Below are 24,338 nucleotides of genomic sequence, written 5' to 3'. Positions count from 1 at the left end.
TTTCAGTGCTCCTTTAGTGCTCGGCTTGGCAGGATTTTCATTTCAGCAGGCATGTTAGCCAGCGTTTTTTGCTACTGGGTAAGGCCCATATTTTTCAGTAATCACTGCATGGTGTCTCTTCAGATAGGGCAGTACAGCCGACGCATACTTCACCCTCGAAGGGAGCTGTGGAAGTTGAATAGCTGTCTGCTTTCAGATGAGCTCGGTAGCTGTGCATGAGCGCAGGCTACTAATCCGCTACTTCTCACAATGCAGGTGTTTGTCTTCGCTGTGCAACTGCTTTTCGCCGCTCTACCGTCTGCCTCCTGTACATCAGTTTCGACCGCCGCCCTGAAGTTCCTTGAAAAAGGCCTTTTTCATCCGCCTGCCCCATCGCCTACCCTCATCGTTGCCAGAGGACGTCATCTTGGACCATCAGTGGCCAGTCCCATCACCAAGAACATCATCTGATACTTCTATCAGCCATATAAAGCCCCTGCTGTCATGGTCGCCACTCTTTGGGCTCAGTAGTTGTGCATCAGCGCAGGGTACTAATCCGCTACTTTTCACAACGAAGGTGTTTACCTTCGTTGTGCAACTGCTTTTCGCCGCTCTACCGTATGCCTCCTGTACATCACTTTCGACCGCCGCCCCGAAGTTCCTTGAAAAAGGCCTTTTTCATCCGCCTGCCCCATCACCGTTGCTGCCCCATCGGCTACCCTCACCGTCGCCAGAGGACGTCATCTTGGACCATCAGTGGCCAGTCCCATCGCCAAGAACATCTGATAATTCTATCAGCCATATAAAGCCCTTGCTGGCATCGCCGCCGCTCTGTGGGCTCGGTAGCTGTGCATCAACGCAGGCTACTAATCCGCTACTTTTCACAATGCAGGTTAGTAATAAGTTTACTCGATTTGGCAAAAAAAAAAACAGTAGCTACTTTTTAATGCAGCTGCCGAGCCCTCAGTGCTGCTGTAGTATTGCTGCCGACTGTTCACGTGTTCTTCGTTTTCTTTGACTATTGTCAGGCGATGTTGAAGCTAACCCAGGCCCCGACCGTTACAACAGCATACTTTCCGAGCTCCAGAAACCGGACAAGCTACCGGACTACCGGACAAGCTACATTAATTTCTGATCTGCAGGACATTAAACACCAACTGAAAACTACCGAAAGAACCTTGACCGGCTTAAACAAGCGCATGGACAATCTAGAATCACACTACGCCACACTTTATACTCTCCATTCTGAAATCGACGCCCTGAAAACATTAAAGACTGGACTTACCTGCAAGATAAAAAAAAAAAAACTGGAAGCACGTATGGACGATGTAGAAAATCAATCTCGCAGAAACAATCTCATATTTTACAATATTTCTGACACTAACCCCAATGAAACATATGTAGACTCGGAAGAAACAGTCATTCGCCATTGCTCCACTCAACTATATAGGTTTTGCCATCGAACCCAATCTAATCGAGCGTGCTCACCGCCTCGGCCGCCACTCTACTGATCGCACCAGGCCAATCATCGTTAAAATCACGTCATCGAAAACTAAAGACAGCATTCTTTCCTTAGGCAATAAGCTCAAAGGCACCAACTGCAGTATTGGCTAAGACTTCTCCCTTCCCGTTCTTAACGCCCGCAAACATCCTGTAGCCTTTGCCAAATCGGTATCCGATAAGTTCTGTTTGCGATTCAAGACATTACATATTGGTCCTAAACGCTACATATTCGATGAATCATCACAAACAGTAAACGAAGTAAAATAGCAACCATCTCAGCTCCTGTCGACGGATCGTTCTAAGCATGTACACCAAAACGCTCTTTCATTATCAGCAATCTTTACTAACGTGCGCAGTTTCATTTCAAAGCGCGGCATTGTTTCCCATATCGTCACTTCATCTGCCAGTAACATACTAGTCTTGACAGAAACGTGGCTAAACAGAGATATTTTCGATAGTGAAATGCTTGCCGACTTGCCCAATTTCTGTGTTTTTCGCAAATATCGCCCAGATCGAAGGGGAGGAGGGGTACTGATTGCCACCGCTAGAGATCTATCATGCACAACCATTAACCTTTCATCAGATATAGAAATATTATGGGTTTTATGCCACGCTTCACCTAAATCAGTTATGATCGGCGTTTGCTACAGGCCTCCTAACAGCCCAGATTTCCCTCGAAAACTTAATAACGCATTGAATGAAATTAAAGCTAAACACCCTAACACATGCACTCTCCTATTCGAAGACTTCAATTTCCCGAGTATCGACTGGAATAATCTAACCGCTACAGGTAATAAGGATGGTAATGAATTTCTAGACGTTTCCCTTAATTTTAACCTCACTCAAACTGTATCCGAGCCAACTCGTGTAACCGAAGACTGCGCTAATATTCTAGATCTATTATTAACGGATAATCCTGAATGCGTTCATTTCATCACGTATCTACCAGGCGTCAGCGATCACCGCGTCATATATGCCGGTTTCACGATTAAACCATCTTTACGCTCAACAACTTGAAAAAACAACTATCCGATTATACAATAAATGAAACTATACAGCAATAAATAATGAACTTCGCGCATTTTTGCCAGGATTTCAATATAACTTTCATCAAAGATCCATTCATGATAACTGGTCTTTGTTTAAGAGGAAAATCGACGATTTGGTCGACAGGTTTTTTCCGAACATGAATATACGAACTAACCCTCTAAACCCACGGTTCACAAATACACTCAAACGCCTTGAAAATATAAAGAAGCGTCTTCTCCGATCGGCCAAGTTGCTTCCCTCTAAGTACGCTTGGAACAAATATTACGCAGCCGAAAAACCGTACTTACAAAGTATTCGAGAAGCCAAGCGCTCCTCTTTCAACTCCGATCTGCCTAAAATGTTGTCAACTAACCCCCGTAGGTTCTGACAAGTCATTAACCCCCAGCCATCACCCACTATTTCTCTCACGATGGTTCGGGTGCCACTGTATGCGAAACAGAATGCGCCAACATGTTCAACGCAGCCTTTTCTTCCGTGTTTACTAATGAAACAGATCCGACATTTCCTGCAGACGCCCTAGTTATTCAAGATACTATGCCTTCTCTTACATTTTCATCAGCAGGAACTTCGTCACTAATTGAAAACGTTAAACTTTCATCCTCTGCTGGAACAGACAATATCAACGCTAAAATATTGATTAATACCAAAGATATATGTTCATCTTTGTTGTGCTTGTTATTAGTTCAGTCACTCTTCACAGGTAAAATGGCCATAGACTGGAAAATTGGGAAGGTCGTTCCAGTCTACAAATCAGGTAACAAGAACTCGCCGCTTAATTACCGTCCCATCTCTCTAACTAGTATTCCATGCAAAATCATGGAACACGTCCTCTATACCCATATCATAGCATTCCTTGATTCGAACAACTTTTTTCAACCTGCTCAGCACGGGTATCGCACGGGTTCTTTCTGCGAGACCCAACTTGCTACGTTCATTCATGATCTGTATGCTAACCTTGATTGTATTCTACAGACTCACATCGTAATTTTAGTTTTTGCGAAAGCCTTTGAGAAAGTACCCCATAAACGCCTGCTGATAACTTTCCCAATTAAATTTGCACCCCCATATTTTAAAGTGGATTGAAAATTTTTTAACTAATCGTTCCAAGTTTGTCTCTGTTAACAATAATAACTCTAACTCACTCTTAGTAACGTCGGGCGTTCCACAGGGATCTGTGCTTCGCCCACTACTGTTTCTCATATACATTAATGATATTCCTTCAAACGTAACATCTAACATACGCATGTTCGCTGACGACTGTGTACTTTATAGTGCTATTCTCACCACCGCTGACTAAAATTCTATTCAAAAATGATCTTAATGCTGTTAAGGAGTGGTGTAATAAGTGGCTAATGAAACTTAACCTACGTAAATGTAATCTTTTGTCCATCAGCCGCCGTCTTAATCCTCTAATCTTCTCTTACATAATATCAGAAGTTCCCGTACAACTAGTTCAGTCATACCACTACCTAGGCATAATTTCTAGCGATTTTTCTTTGAGCTTGCATGTTACTAACATAATATCGTCAGCAAACAAGACGCTAGGTTTCCTCACGCGCCATCTTCACCATGCTCCCCAACATGTGAAGTTATTAGCTTACATATCATTCGTCAGGTCCAAACTAGAAGTTGCACCGCATTTGGAATCCTCATCAAGCTTACCTCCTCAATGCCCTCGTATCTGTACAAAATCGCGCTGCTTGCTTCATTCATTTATCGTACTCTTAGTACATCAGCGTTTCCTCCTTAAAAACAGCATCCGGATTATCACCCTTATCGCTCCGCCGTCGCATTGCCAGCCGGTCTTTATTTCACAAATTCTTCCACAGCCCTATTCACACCGCACCTTATATTCTTCCCGCAGCACGGATATCTCATCGCATCAGCCATCGCCTACAAGTTGCCCGTCCACGCTCACGCACCGTCACTTTTTCTAATTCCTTCTTTCCTCGTGCAGCCGCAGACTGGAAAGGCCTTCCAAACAACGTTGCCATCATCACTTGCCCTAGTCTTTTCGCTGAAAATGTAAAACTTTCCTTTTATTGTGAATCTGTGCTTTTAATTGTTGTCATCCCTTATGTAACACAACTCTTTTGGGGCATTTAAGGTAATAAAATGAAATGAAATTAAATGAACCTGCTGTATCTACTTGTTTCAGGGATACGGAGTCACGCGGGGATCTCTGTTTTGAAAAAATGGGACTTCTTTAAACAGGAAACAAAAAACTTGGCTAGTGAAGCCTCACTGAGAATTGCGTTTCTAAAAAGACACCTTCTGGAGCTCGGGGGTACCTTTTTTGAGCTACATGAGTTACAGAGGATTAGCCCAGGTGCCTATGTAGAAGATATCACTACCGTAAAAGCAGAGCTTCAACAGATTGAAACCAAAATATACAAGATGCCTTGATACGGTCTAGGTCCTCTAGGTTCCTGGGTGAGCAACCATCTCGTCGGGCCCCGAGTGACAAAAGGCAGACCGGTTTTGTCTAAAGAAATATTGAAAATTCAGTGTGAAGATTGCACATACAGTGATGCTCCTGATATTCTTTATGCTTTCTTTCACTATTATCAGGAGCTGTTTTGGGGTTGTAGGGTCAAAAGTGGGACATCAGATTATATTTGCTTACTCGAAGCCAAGTAGGGGAGGGACCTATCACTTTGGACGAAATTAAGTCAGCCATTTCCGACCTGCGGGGTCAGAAATATCCTGGCCCAGATTGTATTACTAGCGAGTTCTACGAAACGTGTTTTCCTTTCCTTATGCCTGTTTCGAACGAGGTTTTTCAGACATCTTGTGATGTTTGTTTTTTGCCTCCCACTTTCCATTCGGGGCACACTGTATTATTCCCAAAAAGCGCGGATTCCAAAAATAGTTGGACATCGTCCAATTTTTCTTTCTAATCTAGATTACCAACTTCTTGCAAAGGTTCTTCGTAATCGTCTCCAACTAGTTGTCGCTGAGTTAGTAGGTTCTATCAGGTCTACGGTATCGGGTATACAAACCCATATTCATATTCCACGTTCAGTATTGGAGGCAGTATCAGAGGAGACCGGCAAAGTTGCTCTTATTCAGATTGAACTTGCAAAAGCATTGGGTAAAGCTCGTAACGGTTTCTTGTTTGCGGTCTTAGAGCATGCAACTATTGGAGGCGTTTTGATCAGAGGCATAAGACTGGGCTATAAACAGTCCTATGCAAGGTTAATTGTAAAGCAAGAGCTAACCAAACCAATACCACTGGAGTTATCTGTTCGCCAAGGCTGTCCATTATCTCCTTTGTTGTTAGCCCTATATCTTGAACCCTTTTTACCTCCGGATTATTAACCGCGCAACTATCCGTGGTTTTTCTCTTGCACAATGTGAAATGAAGCCTATGCTGATGATTTCGCCCTCTTATGTTCTGATAAATAAATTGCAGTCGGGGCATTACATTTGACTGAACAATTTTGTGAGGAAACATGTCTGGCTGTTAATTTAGATAAATCTAAGGGATATTGGTTGGGTCATTGCGGTGTGGCGCCAAGTCATATTGGTGGCATAAGCTGGGAATGCGGCACCGTTAAGTACTTAGGGGTTCTTCCGCAGAAAATCCGCAACAGTAGAGCCTACTGGGATTCACAGATAATATTCATCAGGCGACAAACCCAGGCTTGGGTGGTGAAGAACTGTCAGTGTTTGCTGGAGCTCAAGTCTGCAACATTTTTTATTATTTTCAAAACTTGCCTAAGTGCCGCAGCTTCTCCACTGTGCGAGGAAGAAAGTGCAGGTGACGCAAAGAATATTCGCTACCTTCGTATAGCGCTCCCAATGGGAATCTATGCGTATTAAAAAACCAGGTTCTTTCTCTAGAGTCTGGCGGAATAGGCCTTGTTCACTTATTCTTGCATCAGCTTGTTCCGTGTTTTACCTTCTTCAAATCGGCAAACCACCCTTTTTAGTATATGTGCTTATAAGGCGTCTGAGTGCTCATTTTCCTCTCCTATTCGCACCGAATGGACATACTCGGGGGGGGGGGGGGGGGTGTCTTTATGGGGATTCCTTATGGAAGTTGCTGACAACTTAAATTTCCTCACTGTATGCTTTTCTTTATATTAACTGCATAGTGTCTGCAGAAGGCAGACGTCTCAGGTACTTACAGAGTATTTCTTCCCTGTACCTTTGTATCAACAACCTTATCTGGAGTTTCTTGACCCCAGTGTTTCAAAACGTGTTAAGCGAATGTGGAATTCATATGCTCCAAAAGCATTCTTCTTTTAAACAGCACACATTGGCGCTGCCTGTCAAGGCGTGGCTTCATGATAAGAAGAGGTGAAGGCTATATCTATGAACGCTATATATAGGGGTTGGTTATATTTTGCGCATTTCTTAGCACCGGATTGACAGTGTGAATATGGTTTATTGTCGAGTACCTTTTACGAAAGTCAGACTGATCATTTGCTTTATGGAAATGTCAGGCTGTCCTGATTCTATTATCGATTAACTTTGCAAATTCCTTGTATGGAAACGGATGGTATGCGGATCAGTCTAATTTCTCAAGCCCTTGAGGTCCCCTTTCTTATGGATTAGGATAATGTTAACGTTCATTCAATATTCCGCTACGCTCGAGGTTATGAGGGCATTGCACATAAAGAGTGGGCAGCTTTTTAGCACAATGTCCACATCTCCTTACACCAGATCTGTTACCTTATCTTCCTCAGCTGCTTTCCTCTTATACACTGCTTCTAAGGTTTTCTTTACTTTCTCCTTCGCCACCGGCAGATTCTCCAATTTCTCTGCAATACTGCTTCTCCCATTAGCGTCCTGATCACTTCTGTTGCTTTATAGACCAGTGTAAAACTCCTCGCCACTTTCGCTATCTTATCCACATTGGAAATTACATTTCCGTGCTCGTCTCTTTGAGGATTCATCTAATTTTCGCGTTTACCTAGATTAACTCTCGATTTCGTAAGAGCTATCTCCGTCCTTTACAGCAGGCTCGATTCTCCCTATGTTTTACTTCATTATGTGGGTTACCTTACGCTTATTTATTAACTTTGATAGTTCTGCGTGTCCTATTCGGACTGTTGAGTTAGAAGCTTTCACGTTATAACCTTTCTTAAATACATCTTTCGTCTCCTGACAGAGTTTACCGATATCCTGTATAACTATCCCACTGCTTGCTTCTATTGCGCACTCCACAATGATATCTCTGAGATATCGTTCATGGTTTGAACACTGAGGTAGCCTTTCTCGGTTAGAACCAAATATGTGTCCTGCATCGATATCTTGAATTTTTATACGGTACCTTTCGCCGCTATATCCATGATGGTCTTCTTTCTTACTAGTTTCTTCCGTTCCATGTTTTAGACCAGGCTAATTCGATACCTCGCCATCTTATGGCCAGTACAACGCACCTTGCCGAGCCCCTCTACATTCTGCACGATACCATAGTGTCAGCACAATATGAAGTATCTTTCATTTTGAGTATCCTCATCCGGGATTTTCCACGTTCATTTCCTGTTCTTCCTTTTGAAGAACAAAGTATTCATGATCCGCAAATTATTTCGTTTTGAAAACTCCACTAATAACTCCCGCATATTGTTCCTAAAAAATATGCCATAGTGGCCCAGTGTATCCTCTTCAACCTGATTATTGCCGACCAAGGCATTGAAGTCGAACGTCAGTACTGTATACTGTGTTTTTACTTCACTCACTGCCGATTCCGCGTCTTCATAGAAGCTTACGACAATCTAGCTGGCCATCATAAGTGGGTGTGGGCGCCTAGGCCGGTACCACCTTTAATTTGTACGTATTAATTACAACAAGGCAGAAAACTGAGCTCGTTGGTATACGTTCATGATGATAAATCTGTTATCATATTTGTTATCATTATGATTGTTATCTTATGACAGATCTGTTGTTACCTTATCTTCACCAGCTTTTTTCCTCTTACGCAATGCTTCTAAGGTTTTCTTTATTTCTCCTTCGCCACCGGCAGATTGTCCAATTTCTCTGCAATACTGGTTCTCTCATTAGCGTCGTTTAGAGGACAAGCCAGTTTCAGCGGAACATCTGAAGGTTTTACAGTTGGGACCGAAGTTTGGTTTTGAGCCCGTTCTTCATCCCGCGGAGAAGCTCGCTCTCTCAAAGCCCGTGTGTGGGCGTGTCTCTAGCGACTTTTGTCCTAGATGCGTGGACGAGTGCCTTTCGGTGCGGAAAAGGACCAACGAGAAGCAAAGGAAGAGCGGGAGCACAGACCAGCTGGGTTAATATATGCTGGAACATGACCAGCGGCTGCTGGTTGCTGACAAGGATGGAGTGTTCGTCGTCATGCCTACCGGCACGTTCAAGGAAAAGCAAGTGGGGTGGTTGACAAGAATTATAAAGAAGTGCAATTCAGAGCGAACGCATAGAAGCAGGCAGTGACACTTCTTCAGAGCCCCAACCTTCTACGTCTAGCGTCTTCAGTGAAGGCAACCTCGGCAACCCATCTGGAAGCCTTCTTCAGCGTGAAGACGCATAAGGAAGATATGCCCTTCCGTTGCATCGTTTAGGAGAATAACTCGTGGCAGGATAACGTCCCAAAGTATTTACAGAGCAATTTAGGATTTCTGAAGATAGATGACCCATACAGTATCAAGAACTGAGAAGCCGTGGTCAGGTACTTGATGGATTAAAACCCTGGGCAGTGCCATTTCTTCAGCATAGATGAGGATGACCTGTACTACTCGATGCCACACAACTTGTTAATGAGGTGCTTCCATTCATGCATAACTGGTGACAATGATGAAAAGGTGTTCATTGAAAAGTGCGGTGTGTCCCTTGAATCCTTCCTAGAAATTCTGTCGTTCTATTTGAAATCTTATGTAATTGGTTATGGTGACCCTTTCTTCGTGCTACGCGCAGGGGTGTGCATTGGGTCTAGGATAGTTCCTGCTCTTAGTAGCATGTTCTTAGGCTTTGTTGGCAAGAAGGTAGATCTGAATTCAGCTGGCCTGTTTCGGAAGGCCTTTCGTTACGTTGATGACTACTTAATCATCGTCGACAACTGTGACAACTTCGTACGCAGGGTAATAGACAGTGAAATTGTTTAAGGATAGTGGTATGGGCCTCACGTTCACGCACGAGGTTCCGAATGAAGGAGAGTTGCAGTTTCTAGACCTTCGAATGATTAGGAAACCAGGCTATCTTTGTTGTAATTACCGTCCGCGTTCCACGAAAAGCCTCTTAAATTTTGCGTCAGCACACTCGAAGCTCATCAAGGATGGAATCGCGGTCTCGTGTTTAAAGTCAGCTGCATCAAAGTCTTGCCACTATCGCATCATGGAAAGTGTCGATTATCAGGTGGAAAGACTGATTAACAGTGGATATCCAGATCACGTGATCGGCAGAGCCAGCGAAAAGGTTATTCGCTGGATAAAGGGCCGGGGAGAAAACGACAAAAAAGAACACAGCAAACCCGTGGTAGTACCGTACGTGCATCGACTTTCACACGGATTAAGAAAGTTGCTGGCAGGTACGGCATTCGTGTCATGTTTTCGGCTCCCAAAAAATAGTCAACGTTATGTCCTGCGATTCAAGCTAAGGCGGAGCTGGGCGCGAAGAAAAGAAAAGGAGGATGTGCTGTCAGGCATGTATCACCGTACGTGGCGTGAAAAGTGGGCACAGTGTACAAGATCCCCATGTAGTGCGGAAAAGTGTCCATAGGCCAGAGAGCGGTCGTTGTTTGAATGGGCGGCTGATGGAGCATGCCAGAGATTTAGAAAAAGGTAACACTTCCAATAATATGGTTCTTCATTGTCATGACTGCTGCAAGCGCAAGAAGAAATGTTCTCCCATTTTTTCCAAAACCTGTGTTCTTTTTCGTCACCGAGATCGTGTAACACGGGAGATAGTTGAAGCCTATCATATCGCTGAAACGGGGCATACATGTGTTTGTGACCCTTCAGTTGGCTTGTCTGGTGGAGAAATAAGATTTTTGTAAGAGCGACTGAAAACCGCATGTTAATCTTTTCCTGCTCATCGGTCGGCATGTGGCGTGCGATTACTCTGGGTTTGTTTTGGTTTTTGTACTATATATGGAAGCCTCTGAGTAAAAATTCTTGTAGTTGAGAGTAAGCGCTGGTCCCCTCTGTGTCGTTGTTTGTGAGTGCCTGGATTTATCATAATGGGCCTATTAATAACTTTAACTGCTATAATTGCCTCACTCTCGTTAATGCTGCAGAATTTCTGTATGTTGTATGCTACATCCCTACTTGCCGGGAATCCCACATGTAGTTTTCGTTTGCTCTCTAAACCATATTTGTATAGTATGTGCCCGCCCATTAGCATTGTACATATTTCACCTATCCTTATAACCTCCCTAAGCCCTACAATGGCCACTGGGCCCTTGAACAGCACTGCTAGACTAGCGCCACCGGATAAAGTTCTAGCGTTAAAGATTGCCAGGTTCAGTTTCCGATATAGCCTGTTCTTGTAGATGATGCCATGTTTTAAGTATCATGCATTAAAAAAAATATTAGCCGTGGTCAAGTGGATGGCGCCCTGCTCCCTGCCAACGATACACTGGCTGGATTCCCAACGCGGGCACGGAATTTTTATGCGAAAGCACTGCTTAACCAGCAATGCTGAAAAAGCTGATGTCTGATGGAAGCCCCTCACATACCCAACGAAATAAATTAAATATCGCCGCGACTAGGTTTCGAACCCGCGGCGGCGCGAACAGATCAGCTTCGTTGGCCACTGCACGAAAGCGCTATGCTATCGCCGTTTTTTTAACATGGTATTTTTTATAGCTATGTAATGTTCTACATATATGTACAAACCATGAGGAAAACACTCGCAAATGAACACAATACATCGTACGACACACCTAAACAAAAAAGCACTAGAAAAGACGCTACACACATCATAGTACGATACCTAAGCAACGATTCACTAGAAAACGGGAAATGAAGTGTACAGCACTAGGAGTGGTTGCAAGGCCGGTTCAAAATCGGTCTGCGCATATAATTCCTTAATATGAACAATCAACCTGCTGAAGTGGCCTTTTGCAGAAACAACAGATTCACAATGTCGGTCCACCATGCGTGTTTTTTACAGGTTGTCTAGTCCAATCAGAAAGAATATGTCTAAGGGTTCGTCAACAAATGGCAGAGCAGTGAGATATCGTACAGAATATAGTGTCATGTGAAGTCTTTTTTTTTTCAATGTCCGTTTCAAGATATCCAAAAAAGAGTATTTCGTATTTGCAATTGAAGAAACAATGCTCAATCATTTCTAGAGCATCACAAAGGCTGTAATTTACCGTAGATACAAAAATGCCCTTTTTCTCTGGCCATGCTTTAACGAGCAATGTCTCGGTATGTAACTTATAGAGCAATGTATTGGTACACGTCAGAGGGGCATTTTATGTACTCGCTTGAGTGCGTCATGTAACGGTAAACCGAAATACACAGAGCGGTACATGGGCGTAGTGAAGGTCACAGAAATTAAATAATTGTACAATCGTTTCCTCGACGCTGAAAAGAAGAACTCAGTGGAGAAACAAACAAGCAGGAAACGAACAACCAAACATACCTCATGCATGAAGCCTCACAAACACGGGCGATCAGAACATGTCAAGAGACAGTGAGGTTCGGTAAACATGAAATAAATTTATTTGCAAGACTGCGCACTTTTGGGTGTGTAGTGTCACGGAAAAAAAATGAAACGTGAAACTATCTGTTGGACACAGAGGTGGGCAAAACCAAGGGCGCCAGCGCTTACAAACCCGAAATTTAGGTTATCACGTCTCATACATTCAAAAGACAAATCCCACACAAAAGTGGCAAAAACTCGGTGAAAACTGTGAATTAAAGCCTTGTGCAATGGATAATTTGTTGTGGATAATAAATGTTAGTGGTGAGAAATGGGTCACATGTGGTCTTCCTGCCAAAAATTGAAAGACCATGGAGGACAAAAGTCTGAGGATAGCGCTGAAGAGCTGGAACGCGATCTTTCCAGTAGTGTGCATAATGCTTACAGGCACTCGGAGGCCAATGTACTTGGGCGGTTTACGTGTCCATTGCATGCCAGCATATTCAGCAGGCATCGATCCCCACATTCCAAGCCAGAGACCGCAACACTTAAAACGATTGATCCGAGCTCCTGACACTGCACCGAAGCCCTCCGTTAAACGAATAATTTCGTCGATGCTTGGCTTATCAGCACGGAAAAACGCAAGGTTTTCTGCATAAGCTAACAACTTCCGTTCGTGACTCATAATACGGAAACCACTGACGGCTGTACTGTTTACAACACTTATGCAAAGTTATTCCTAGTATAGTGCAAAAATAAGCGGGGACAGTGGGCAAGCTTGTTTCAGAGAGGACTGATTGCGGACTGGTTGTGAGAGGCAACCATTTACAACCAAGCGCGTGGAACAGTTTTTGTGACAAAGGCGCATCCAAAAAAGATATTGAGCCAACATTGCCGTAATTTGAAAGAGAAAAAAAGCAATGAATGGCGCACTCGATCCAACGCCTCTGCCATGTCAATTTGGAACAGTGCTATTTGTTCATGAGTGTCACTGCAAAACTGCTACACCGTGCGCGCAACATGTAAACAGACTGTACTTACCGTCCCCTCAAGCCACATGTTTGATGAGGTCCAATCAGAGTAGACATTGCAGGCTTTAGCCGATTTGACTGTACTTTATCGAAACACTATAATCAACATTAGAAATAGTTATAGGTCTGTAGCTAGGACAACGCCCGTCTTGTCTGCCGTGTTTCTGCTGTGTTCAGTGCCGTCGTTTGCGCTGCCCTCATATAACTCATTGTGAACCAACTAGCCTAAACACAAATTTTAGCCTTATCATTTTCTGGTATTAAGAAAATACGAGATTTGGTAAATGACGTTGGCAAATGTCTCGCATCAACACTGGTCTTAAAAATTTGGAGGAAGACAGAAGAAAAAACGGATTTAAATGTCTTGTAAAATTGTCCTGACAGGCCGTCAGGTACCCTGGTTTTCGAAAGTGGCAATCGATCAATTTCATCTTCCAATTCCCCAAAGATAAAGGGCCACTAATTGCCGTGCACTCATCCTCGAAAAGCGAATTAATCACAGACAGCCAGCGCACTACATGAATATCATCAACCGTGCTTGAAGTGGCAGCAAAAAAGAGGGGTGTAGTGATTTGCAAACTCAGTACATATTGCATCTGTATTTGTGACCAGTACGCCATCACAGCAAGGTTCAGACACCCGCTTGGTAGCCACGTGGCGATGTTCATCAAGAAAGCATGTCTAGCTGCTGGGTCCTCAGAGCGCAAAGCACGATTGCTGCGGGATCGTACACGGGCCGCCAGAAGGCGCTCTGGATCGAAATTTTGAAGGTGACACTTGTAACGTGATGTGTGTCGAACTAAGAACGGAGGCAACTACATGGTGGCAGGAGCAAGAAGAACGCGTAGGGTTTATTGGTACGCCTTTATATAGGTTATGGCGACGGGGCACTAGCAATGCCAAGCGGACAGCTTACGGGCGCGACATGATAAGGCAGTCAATGTGCTGTAACGATAAGACAGATAGTGCATGCCCGATACAACACCTAACAGTTGAAATTTCCTCTGTGTATAAGCCTGCAGCCTCACATTTAAGGTCATGCCGATTATAAAGGCTCTGAAGAAACTGGTTCTCCTCACTGTGCTGAAAATAAGACGTTGTGGATCCGATCTAAATAAATATAAGCCATGAACTTCTTGGTAAACCTCTGTCAAGCCGCAAATAATGGGGCTGACATGAACAAAAAATATTCCAATGCTGTCCTGACACGCTGCTTGAAATTTTTCTTGATTAGCAACGAAGAATTAAGCTCCATAGTGCCCATAGCGGCTGAAATTTGGGACGGTCACAGTCTCCAATCCGCGCAATGACCGTGGCATGATCGAAAAAAAAAAACAAGCATGACACCGGACTCGGCACTGGAGCGATGTGCCGCCGGCGTTCAATGGGTTCATTGGCATTGGCGTTGACAAAGTTTTAGACTTCGTCGATTCTGAGGAAAGAGAGAGAGAAAAGAATTTTAATTAGAGGAAAGGAGGAGGGTTCAGCCTGTGGATATATAACCCTGGCCTGCTACTCCACACTGGGGAAAGGTGAGGAAAGGGAAAGAGCGAATGAAGTTGATGATGGCATAATGCAATGAGTTTCATGGGGTGATGTCCCCCCCCCCCCCCACACACACACACACACGCACACGCACGCACACTGGCTGGCACTCGCATCGCGGTGATTAGGAAAGGAAAGGTACATAACAGACTCCCTGGGTCAGTCGACACATCAATTGCGCTTTCGAAATGTTTAGAAAACTATCCACAATTTTTTGATGACACTGACACAGATTCTGGCTTTCGATATGATTCAGATCGCGTATTTTTAGAAGGTATATATATTTTTTAATTTAGAGAAATTGTCAAATTGTACTATTTTTAACATTTAAAAAAATATCAACTTCCTCTCGGAAAATAAAAAATGACCAACTTGCTTCCCTATACGTCTATTACTTACAAGAAATGTAACGGGTGATGAAACTGACTACGACGAACTGAAATAAAGCAGTAAAAAAGCAAGAAAGTGCGTTTTAAACCATAAACAGCTGTTTATTTCACCGCAAGTTGGTCCGAGTTAAAGTAGACACGATGGCTGGCTTACTAGAACAGTTTATTGCCTTAAATTTACAAAGTTTTAAACGAGGTAATTTGCGTTTGAAACAAGAAAAATTATTCTTGAAGTTCAGCTCGTGTGCCGTAAGTTGCGTCGTCTATTCACACTCATTCACCGCGGAGCATGCGGAACCCGGCGTGACACAGTTATGACCAGATAACCGCTACAGTTTGCCCTCACTCACAGTCATGCATCTTTGGGACTGGAGCTAAAGCAGATATCGCATGACATTTTCGCTTTCGTAGTTCGACCTGCTATGGCTCCAGGCAGCCAAGAGCAGAACAACGAGGGCATTGAATGTGCTGTCGTACGCGTGCCACTAGAAAGGAACAACCAGCCGGCAGGGTAACCGTACCACCAGTCCTTTATTTATGCCAGAATAAGATCGAGGAGAGCTCGACCCACGGAGCGAAGTCCTCAACACGGCATCGAGTAGCGCGAGACACGCTGGCGGTGAGCGCGGCCCGATTGCGCGGAGGCTTCTCGCTCTCGAGGGGCAGCATAACGTGACCGCGGCACCGGCACTCAGCGTCGCCTGCATCGCCTCGTCCTCGCGACCTCTACACGCCTGTCGTGGCTCTGGCAACAATGACTGAGTGCGGCATGAACACACTGAATAACAACCTCACTTGTGCATGTGCCACCCCTGCAGGGCTAAGGAAATCTTTTCTTGCGAATGTCTGTTTGGCTACACAGCGCTCCCATGCTGTGCTATGCGGTGAAGAGGCGCAAAGAGACGGCGCAACTTTCTACGCATGAGCTGAACTTCAAAATTTTTTTCCTCACTTTAAACTAAAACCACCTCCTATATAATTTCGGAAATAAAACGCAGTAAACTTTTCTACTAAACACGTTATCGTTTGTATTTTTACTTGGACCAACTGAGTGGGAAATAAACGGGTGTTTATATTTCAAGACGCACTTTCCTGCTACTTCAGTATTTTATTTCACTTCGGCGTATTCAGTTTCACTAGCTGCAACATTTTTTATAGGTTATAGACGTGTGTGGAAGCTAGATGGCCATTTTTTAATTTCCGAGGGAAAGTTGATATTTCCTTAAATGTCAAAAATACTATATTTTTACAATTTGTCTAAATAAAAAATATTTATACCTTCCAAAAATACGAGATCTGAACCATATCGAAAGCCTGAATCTCTGTCAATATCATCAAAAATTTGTGGATAGTTTTCTAAAACTGATTTTGATCGATAATTGTGCGGTGCCTCGTTTTCCGCCTTTTCGAGACGTTCAAACTGAGCAAACTTCACGAATAAATGTTTTGTCAAAAATATTTAGGCTCAGATTACGCACGTTGTAATAAGTTTCCATGAATTTTCTTTGAACAAATCGCGGAAATGGTCGAGCGCAACGTCTGGGACGTTTGGCGTGCAATGACTCGCCCTCTAGTGATGTGGCTACTGTGTGCATACTTTTTCCCCAGATCCTGTTACGTTTCTTGGGTGGCTGTGCACTTTCGTAATTATCTGTGAACCTGTACGGGTATCAGCTTTCAGTGGCAGATTAAACAAGAGCATAAGAAAGTCATGTTACGCCGTTACAAACTCACTGCGGCTATATTGAGGTATCTGGCGACAAACGCCGCTTTGGAACCTTGAGCAGGCTACGGACCTTTTTTTTCCATAGCACTTGACTTGTGGCCTATAGTCTGACCGGAAAAGTGTTGATCGTCTCTCCAGGACCCACAGTGGCTATTATGGCGGAGTACGACGCCCTGCCAAGTATCGGCCACGCCTGCGGCCACAACTTGATCGCCGAGAGCACGATTGGCGCAGCCCTCGCTGTCATGGAGGCCATGCAGACCACATATGCTGTCCGCGGCAAGGTGCTGAACGACGGGTCCAATTGATATTAAATCCTCCAGTGTGTTCCCGTACTCCATTCCGTCACTGCTAGCCCGCGATTTCAGAGGCATGGGTCATCAATCGCTTTTCAAGACACATTCATTTTAGACTATTTCACGGTCTGCCTTGTTGTATGTATCTTGCGGAAAAAGCGATCAATTTGAAGATTACCATTACTTGATCGGTGCGTAGGCACAGTTCTTTGCACTTACATTAGATGTCATCCTTTGCAGTAAAAGCACTTGGATATTATTTGATGCGTGAATATAATTTCAACAAGGCAGAAAATTTAGCGACTTGGTACACGTTCATAGTGGCAAATTCAAACGCTACAAGAACAATGACCCAGTAGGGGACACAGCACTGTGTCCCCCTCTGTGTCGTTGTTCTTGTAGTGTTTGAATTTTCCACTATAAATACAATTTCAGCTTGCGCAGGATCTTGTTGGTGTTCGCATCGTAGAGAATTGGTAGAAAGAAAAATAAAACTACTCCTACCGGGGGGGGGGGCAGTTATTCGAATATCAAACAAAGACCAAGAGCTATGGTTTTGTTCGCACTTCACTTACAGTGTGCTTCATCTTGTTAAAAATAACTGAAACAAGTGAACGGTTTTGCCCTGAACCTGCAAGGAAGAGCGAATAAGGTACAACTGCATAATAATCATCAGAATAATATAGTAATATACTGAATACAGTCGTTTTATCGGGCTCTTGTCTTGTAGCAACGTTACGAAGAGCGAGATTAGAAATTTAATTCTGTCCTAGCACTAAGCGTGTGGAATGTACTGGGCCAGACTTTTCAAGGCAAGCTGTTCTGGGATGAGTCTCTCAGGCTACATCGTGGGACAAGGATAGACATAAATGGTAGGACTGAATGACAATGGCGGAGGAGGCCTTTGCAAAAACGTATTTTATCCCCTAAATAACTGATATGCCTAGTCACTTACGTCATTTTCTAAATGGTCCCCGTTGCTTAAAAAACATCTAGAGCAAGCTCTCGAGCAATACGACCAGATGTGAACCGTCTTTTTTGCGCTCGTGTTACAAGAACCACTCAAACAGTAATGCAAGGACCGCAACTAGACACTGCTTTTGACGTACTGTTTTTTACCCGAAGCATGACACGCACTGCGCAAGTACAAGGGCGAAACTCATATGGAAAGGACAAGTGAAACTGCGGCAGAACCAATCCCGCAATGGCCAGAAAAAATTGATGTGATCATGGAGGGGGGAGGCGGAGGGCTCAAATTTGTTAGAATTTTTTAATTTCTGATTTGGCGGATTGCAAGTCTCTGCAAAACTGAGCAGGGTTGAAGGTTTATTTCGACGGGCAAGAGCACTGGGATTTTTCCTCGTGGAATTGTCGTAAGTATTCGTTGTACACCCCTTTTTTGCATTTTTCAAGTTTTTATTCATAAAACATACAGCGACTTCGAAAATTAAATGTTGCACTGTTACAGGTTCCAAATTAAAAACTGCCTTGGGTGGGGGGGGGGGGGGGGGGGCGGTCTTCTACAACATGAAGCAAACAATTATAACATTAGTTGATTGATTAGAACTTTACACTAGCAAAAGCAAGCGAACAGCCAAAGGCAGTGAAGAAAAAGCACTTTCATTAGTTCATTAGGTATCATTCAATATAATCATGAAATGCTGTTTAATGCGAGTCTGAAATGAACGTAAAACATATCATTTAATTTCAAAAAGCCACAGTGTTCCACAGTGATATGCCAGCATTGGCATGGTTAGATGTAACCTAAGGAAGAAGAAAATTATAGCACTCAGAAAATCTGGTGTTATTTCTAATATTTAAGTCACCAGTAAAAAATGCGTCCACTTGTATATTGCGGTTCATTAATCGATACATAATGAGCTGTGGATTCAAAAGAAAAAGTTGGCAGAAAGGCAAAATATTTATCTGACGGTAAAGTGGGTCTGAGGGAGAGAGTAATGGGCTAAATGTCATTAGTCTAACAGCATGGTTTTGAAGGTGCTGAATGTGATATAAATATGTATAGCATGTATCGGACCATGTTGACCAGCAGTATGAGGGCTAACTATGTATATGAGTGTAGTACGGTGATAAATATTAAGGGCTGAAAATAGCGGCACGTTTTGATAATGATATCAAGGCTGCGCTCCCAAACACTTTGAAGGGTGCAAGCGACATCGTGCTGCAATTCGGCTACAATTGCCAAATTACATAAAGCTGTCAATTAATGGCCGGCGCTATTCCACAATTTTGCTTTCAAGAATCAACCTGTCTATAAAAATTGAACTCTCCTAAATTTAAAAGGAAGTCCATAAATAAACCTCTCTCAAAAAAGAAATGACCTCACAGTAAGGATCATAAGATGGCATGCATGTTGGTTTTCATCGTTCACAAGAAATTCAAAAGATAGAACTAAAAACTGAATCACAACTTTGCAAAGTATTCTCGGAGTTTTTCTGCGCAGAAATTTACCCCTGGGGGTCGTCTCGTCCGAACTTGAGTGAATATATTTTCACATTTTTCGTGCTATACTTCACTGTGGTTCCGGTAACCACAAAATGAAAGGAAATGATAGGCTTGTTTCGCTCAGTTTCACATTAAACACGTTCTTCCCAGCATTGTTCTACGTCAGAAAACTGTACGGTGTATTCCATGGCGCCGTTCACTGAGCAAATGGATTGGTCAGAAGCAATCCTAAGAGATTTCGCGATCATGTCGTTGCGCAGCTGGTCGTCTTGGGGACGCCGGCGGAGGAGAACTGTGGCGGCAAGGAGATGCTTCTGCAGAGGGGAGCGTTCAAGGACATTGACGTGGCTATGATGGCCCATCCTTCAGTCGAAGACACGCTACGACCGAATGTCGTTGCGAGGACAAAGGTACGAGTCCGCGCTACCTGGTAGGCTTTCATGAGGACAAGCCGTAGTCTCGGGTGCGTCACTGATTTGAATGCACAGGAAATCATTTCTCCCTCTGTTGAACGTAGACAACGGCAGGAAAGAAGCGTTAGGAGCAGGTGGATAATTTCCTTTTAGCACAAACCGGATATATTTGTTTTATCTGTGCCGTAGCAGGATGTACTGCGAAAATAAAACTCAACGCGCTGTGATTGCATTTTTACTGCCGACACAAGGTCGCTTGGTGTTCACATCTGCCACGACTGTGTGATGTCAGCACACATTAAAGAACGCAGGGTGTTCTAAATTAATCCGAGGCCCTCCACTACGGCGTCCCTAATTGCCCATGTGTCTCTTAGAGATATTAAGCCCCACAACTTACAATTTTCTTAATCGAGGCAGAGACAGGCAGGTTCTTTTTTTTAAATACAACAATGAAAGGTCTCCGAACACAATATAATTTACAAAAATCACTGCATCTGTAGGAATAATCTCATATTTACACCTGATGTTCTTACTTTTCCGGTTTCCAGTGCGTAATTCTGTACATCGTTACACTCCAAAAACACAAGCTATCAGAAATAATTTGCGAAAATTTGGCTCCTTTACACCAAAAATCTTTATATGACCAATATACCAGAGCTTGCTCATTGCATGCTACGTATTTTAACACATTCCAGCGCATCTGCGTTGTTTGAAATTTAATGCGGCTCTGAAAGGCGCTGTAATAAAATTGTGGTATGCCTGGGCTATTAAAACACGCTTCTTCACGAGTATTGTCCAGCAAGGATGTTTTTTAGTGCGGTTCGCAGAAGATAAGTTATCTATAGTCGTAATTTGAATTTCATCGTCTTCGCGCCTTTCCCTCTCCTTTCGTGGGGTCAGCACTCATTCGCCGGCCCCACCTCGGAGCGGAGCTTCCTGACCCGATAGAGCTACGCGGCTTATTGGCCGCGGTCATGATAGCTGCCGGTCCTTTGAAATAATATAACCAAAATCCGCCTCTGAACTTGTATACGCTGGTGCGAGTGACGGAGGAGGGTGCGAGCTGGAAAAAGTCGCCGGGAAGGGCTCGCCAACTTTCGCGCGTGATTGTGGGTCCTCTGCTGCTTGTAGAAGTGCATTATTTGGCTCAGGTTTTCATGACAACAGAGTGCAGTGATTGAGCGAGTTGATGTCCTCTCCTCGGAAAGTGTTTCAGAGCCCCTTTAAGGCCCCTGCTGCAGAAACACCGCCTTTGCTTCAGCTTTTTACTTAGTGCCTCTGGGAGAAAGAGGGAGGGGGATTGCGTTAGCAACCTTCAGGGTGCAGTGAGCGTTTGGCAGAGTTAAATGAACCTATATTTAACCAGTTTAACAGATATCTACATAGCATAGGTCGGCTGTAACAAAAAGTATCTCCGGTTGTACGACTCCCGTCATCACCACGTGCTTCCGATAAAAATACTCACAGTTTGCGCCGAAACAGTGGCTACAAAGCTTGGAGCACTGGACATCTCAGGGATGCGGTGCATCGAGCGACATACGAGCTGGGCTGAAGCGTTCGTACGTGCGACAATGGCTACGCCGCACTTGAGCACAGAAGATATCGTATTAATTCCCAGCATGTCGCGTCCGAGTGCAATATGATAAAATTTAGTATAAGGCTCGCTCACTTCCGGTGATATACCTGCACATCAATTTACAGTGTCATGTGCTCACATTGTATGACGAACCCGCAGCCCCGATGCAATAATGCCTCCAGCACGATTGTTGCAGTGCCCTGAAGGACCTAAGGCAATGTTGTAGAACGTTTTATCTTTGCCAGTGATGGGTACCTACCGTCGCCATTGCAGACAACTGTGCATTTCCGAGGGAAGACAGCTCACGCCGCAGTGTGTCCCTGGGAAGGAGTAAACGCACTGGATGCAGCCGTGGCCTCGTACGTCAACATCTCTCTGCTCAGACAGCACCTAAAGCCCAGCAGCAGAATACACGGTGAGTACGCACTGACTGCGTCCTGCTGCGGCAGCAATGTTTCGTGCAGTTGGGACCAAAATTTAAAGCAGCATAACCCCTATGTTTTATTCCTTGCGTGGCATTGTGTCCAGCAGACCCTGGGGGCGTCACTCACTCGCGCAGAGCTGAGGTCCATCTTAACGCGACAGCGCTAAAGTCCCCGTTCACCTGAAAATCGGGAGTGGGCGTTGTCAGTGTTGGGAGCGAAAAATTACGAGCATGGCTCTGGCAGCTGGTCCCCTTAGAGGAACCTAGAAAGCGGGTGGGCCACCTAGGTCACGTGACCTTGCGACGTTGTCACAGATCGCTCACCGTGACCGGTGGCAGTTAAATTAATGATTGGTCGCTCGGGAAGAGCAACCTGGGGTTCACAAGGCGCCACCGCTGGGAGCCCCTGCTATCGCAGGACAGTGGCGCATCGCTTAACTGCTGCACAACTGCTCCAGGAGGCATATGAATACTACCAGGGATCAACGAATGTAAAATAGAGAATGACCTGCTGTATATATGGGAATTAACCCATTACGTTCTCGCATCGTACCCTTGAGGGGGAGCTCAAGAGTCCCCTCCAATTTTTTTTTATTGTTGTTCCTTTCATTCGACAGCCTCGTCGGCGAATCCTCCGCTTTCCGGATGAGAAAGGGCACGTGCGGTGTGCTTGACCGATGTGACAGCGTTGCACAGTGCATACGACCCAGCAAGACCACCTGTTGATTTTATCCGTTATAAATCTCTGTGTCCCTGCTGAAGTTTGCTTTGAGAGTTTAGCTTATGTTCCAGAGTTTTAGAGTCTGCTTTCGTCGCAGGGATTAGGCATCTGCTTTTAGATGCGTAGGCCTACTACTCGGCATAAAGAAACAAAGAGAGAATTTTTTTCTTCACCAGAGTTCTATATCAAGCCGTTCAGGAGTAGAACGCACGAAACAAACATGTCATAGCCAAACTTTTTTATCTGTATCCAACAAAAAAATCAGCGGAAAAAAGCTGAAACCTTCAAAGGGCACTCATTACCGGCCACTTGCGTACTGCGCTGACAATACAATGTAATTGAGCATATACAGCGAATATTGGTGCAAAGATTTCTTCCACTACTGTTAATCCTCTTGTCTTTTTGGTGCACGGTGCATTGGCGGTGGGTGGTGCACAACATTATTTTTCTTTCTTTTTCTCTGCCCACACTAATATATGTCGGTGCACGGTAGCCCGTTGTGCCAACTGGCGCTGCGGGCAGGGCAGTTTCTTTTTCATTATTTTTTCTGCCCAAATTAATCTGTCGGTGCACGGTTGCCTCGGTTCTCTTATTCTGGAAGTGTCCACTGAGTGTGTACACCCGCCTCTGACCGCGCCCCGAATGCGGAGATGATGATTCCTGTCACATCATCCCAGCTACTGCACTTGCCATGCAAATAATAGTAGAAATGCAAAAGTTAGTATTGCTTTGAAATAGGCCGATTGCTGTGCAATTAAAGTTTATGTCATAGCTTGAAAGCAGAAGCAGGTACCTGTGGTTGATCGAAATGTACCGCGAACTTTTGCACAACTAACGAGTTCCGGGGCACCAGCGGCTGCGTTTGCTGTTTTTTTTTGGGGGGGGGGGGAGGGGGCAAGATAATGCGCCCAGTTTTGGCCACTCCTACTTACTGGGAAACTTATAGAATCCTGCCCCAGGTTCTGTTTCATCACGCATGGAGAGTTGTGTATGTCGCGAGACGGAATTTCCTCGCATATAGGCAAACGACCAGGAACGCGTTATTAGACGATGCTCGCGAAAGTTCCTGCTGTGTAACGCGGCTTATGTGGAATCCTCGTCGCCATGCTGGAACCGTGCGCAGCCGAGGTCCGCAGCTGAATGGCGGCATCCGCCTCCGCTTGCTCGCGTGCTTTTTTATCTACGCTGAGCTGCGCCTATACTGTCAACACCGCGTAACAATCTAAACAAGCGGTTCATACCATGAGCATACAGCACACTGCACAAGAATGAAAATACGAACGGAAGAATAGTTAGGCTGATTTTTGAAGTGAAAAATGCACCTAAATGAGATACTCATATGCATAAATTAACACCATGGTTAGAGCACGGCAAAGTGCGTAATTAAAGACACCCTTTTCCACTCTTGCGTCTAATAATTGATTGATTGATTGATTGATTGATTGATTGATTGATTGATTCAATTTTATTTCTCAACATTCATACAAGGCATGCTTGTGAAAACATCTGGATCCCTAGCTAAAAGCTAGTTGGGATCCATGCAATTCAGTTTCAAAGAAAATTGCAGGCATAACTAAAATTAATTACATACATATAAAAGCTCATGAAATTAGAAATACATAAATGGGTACATAGAGCAACAATATTTAGAGCACCAAGCCTCT

The 24,338-nt window shown here is 44.2% G+C and overlaps 1 protein-coding gene across 1 annotated transcript in view; it reads left to right on the top strand.

The window, feature by feature from the left end:
* Positions 1-24,338, top strand: part of LOC144101248 (xaa-Arg dipeptidase-like) — a 66,397-nt gene that overhangs the window by 12,912 nt on the left and 29,147 nt on the right. The window contains exons 2-4 of the mRNA XM_077634336.1: positions 16,917-17,062; positions 19,801-19,950; positions 21,803-21,944. Of these exons, the coding sequence (XP_077490462.1) occupies positions 16,917-17,062; positions 19,801-19,950; positions 21,803-21,944 (438 nt within the window). The remainder of the gene's footprint in view (positions 1-16,916; positions 17,063-19,800; positions 19,951-21,802; positions 21,945-24,338) is intronic.

The sequence above is a fragment of the Amblyomma americanum genome, chromosome 1, assembly GCF_052857255.1.
Source record: "Amblyomma americanum isolate KBUSLIRL-KWMA chromosome 1, ASM5285725v1, whole genome shotgun sequence".
NCBI lineage: Eukaryota > Metazoa > Arthropoda > Arachnida > Ixodida > Ixodidae > Amblyomma > Amblyomma americanum.
The sequence above is the reverse complement of the archived record's forward strand: the minus strand, read 5'-3'. Positions and strand labels throughout refer to the sequence as shown.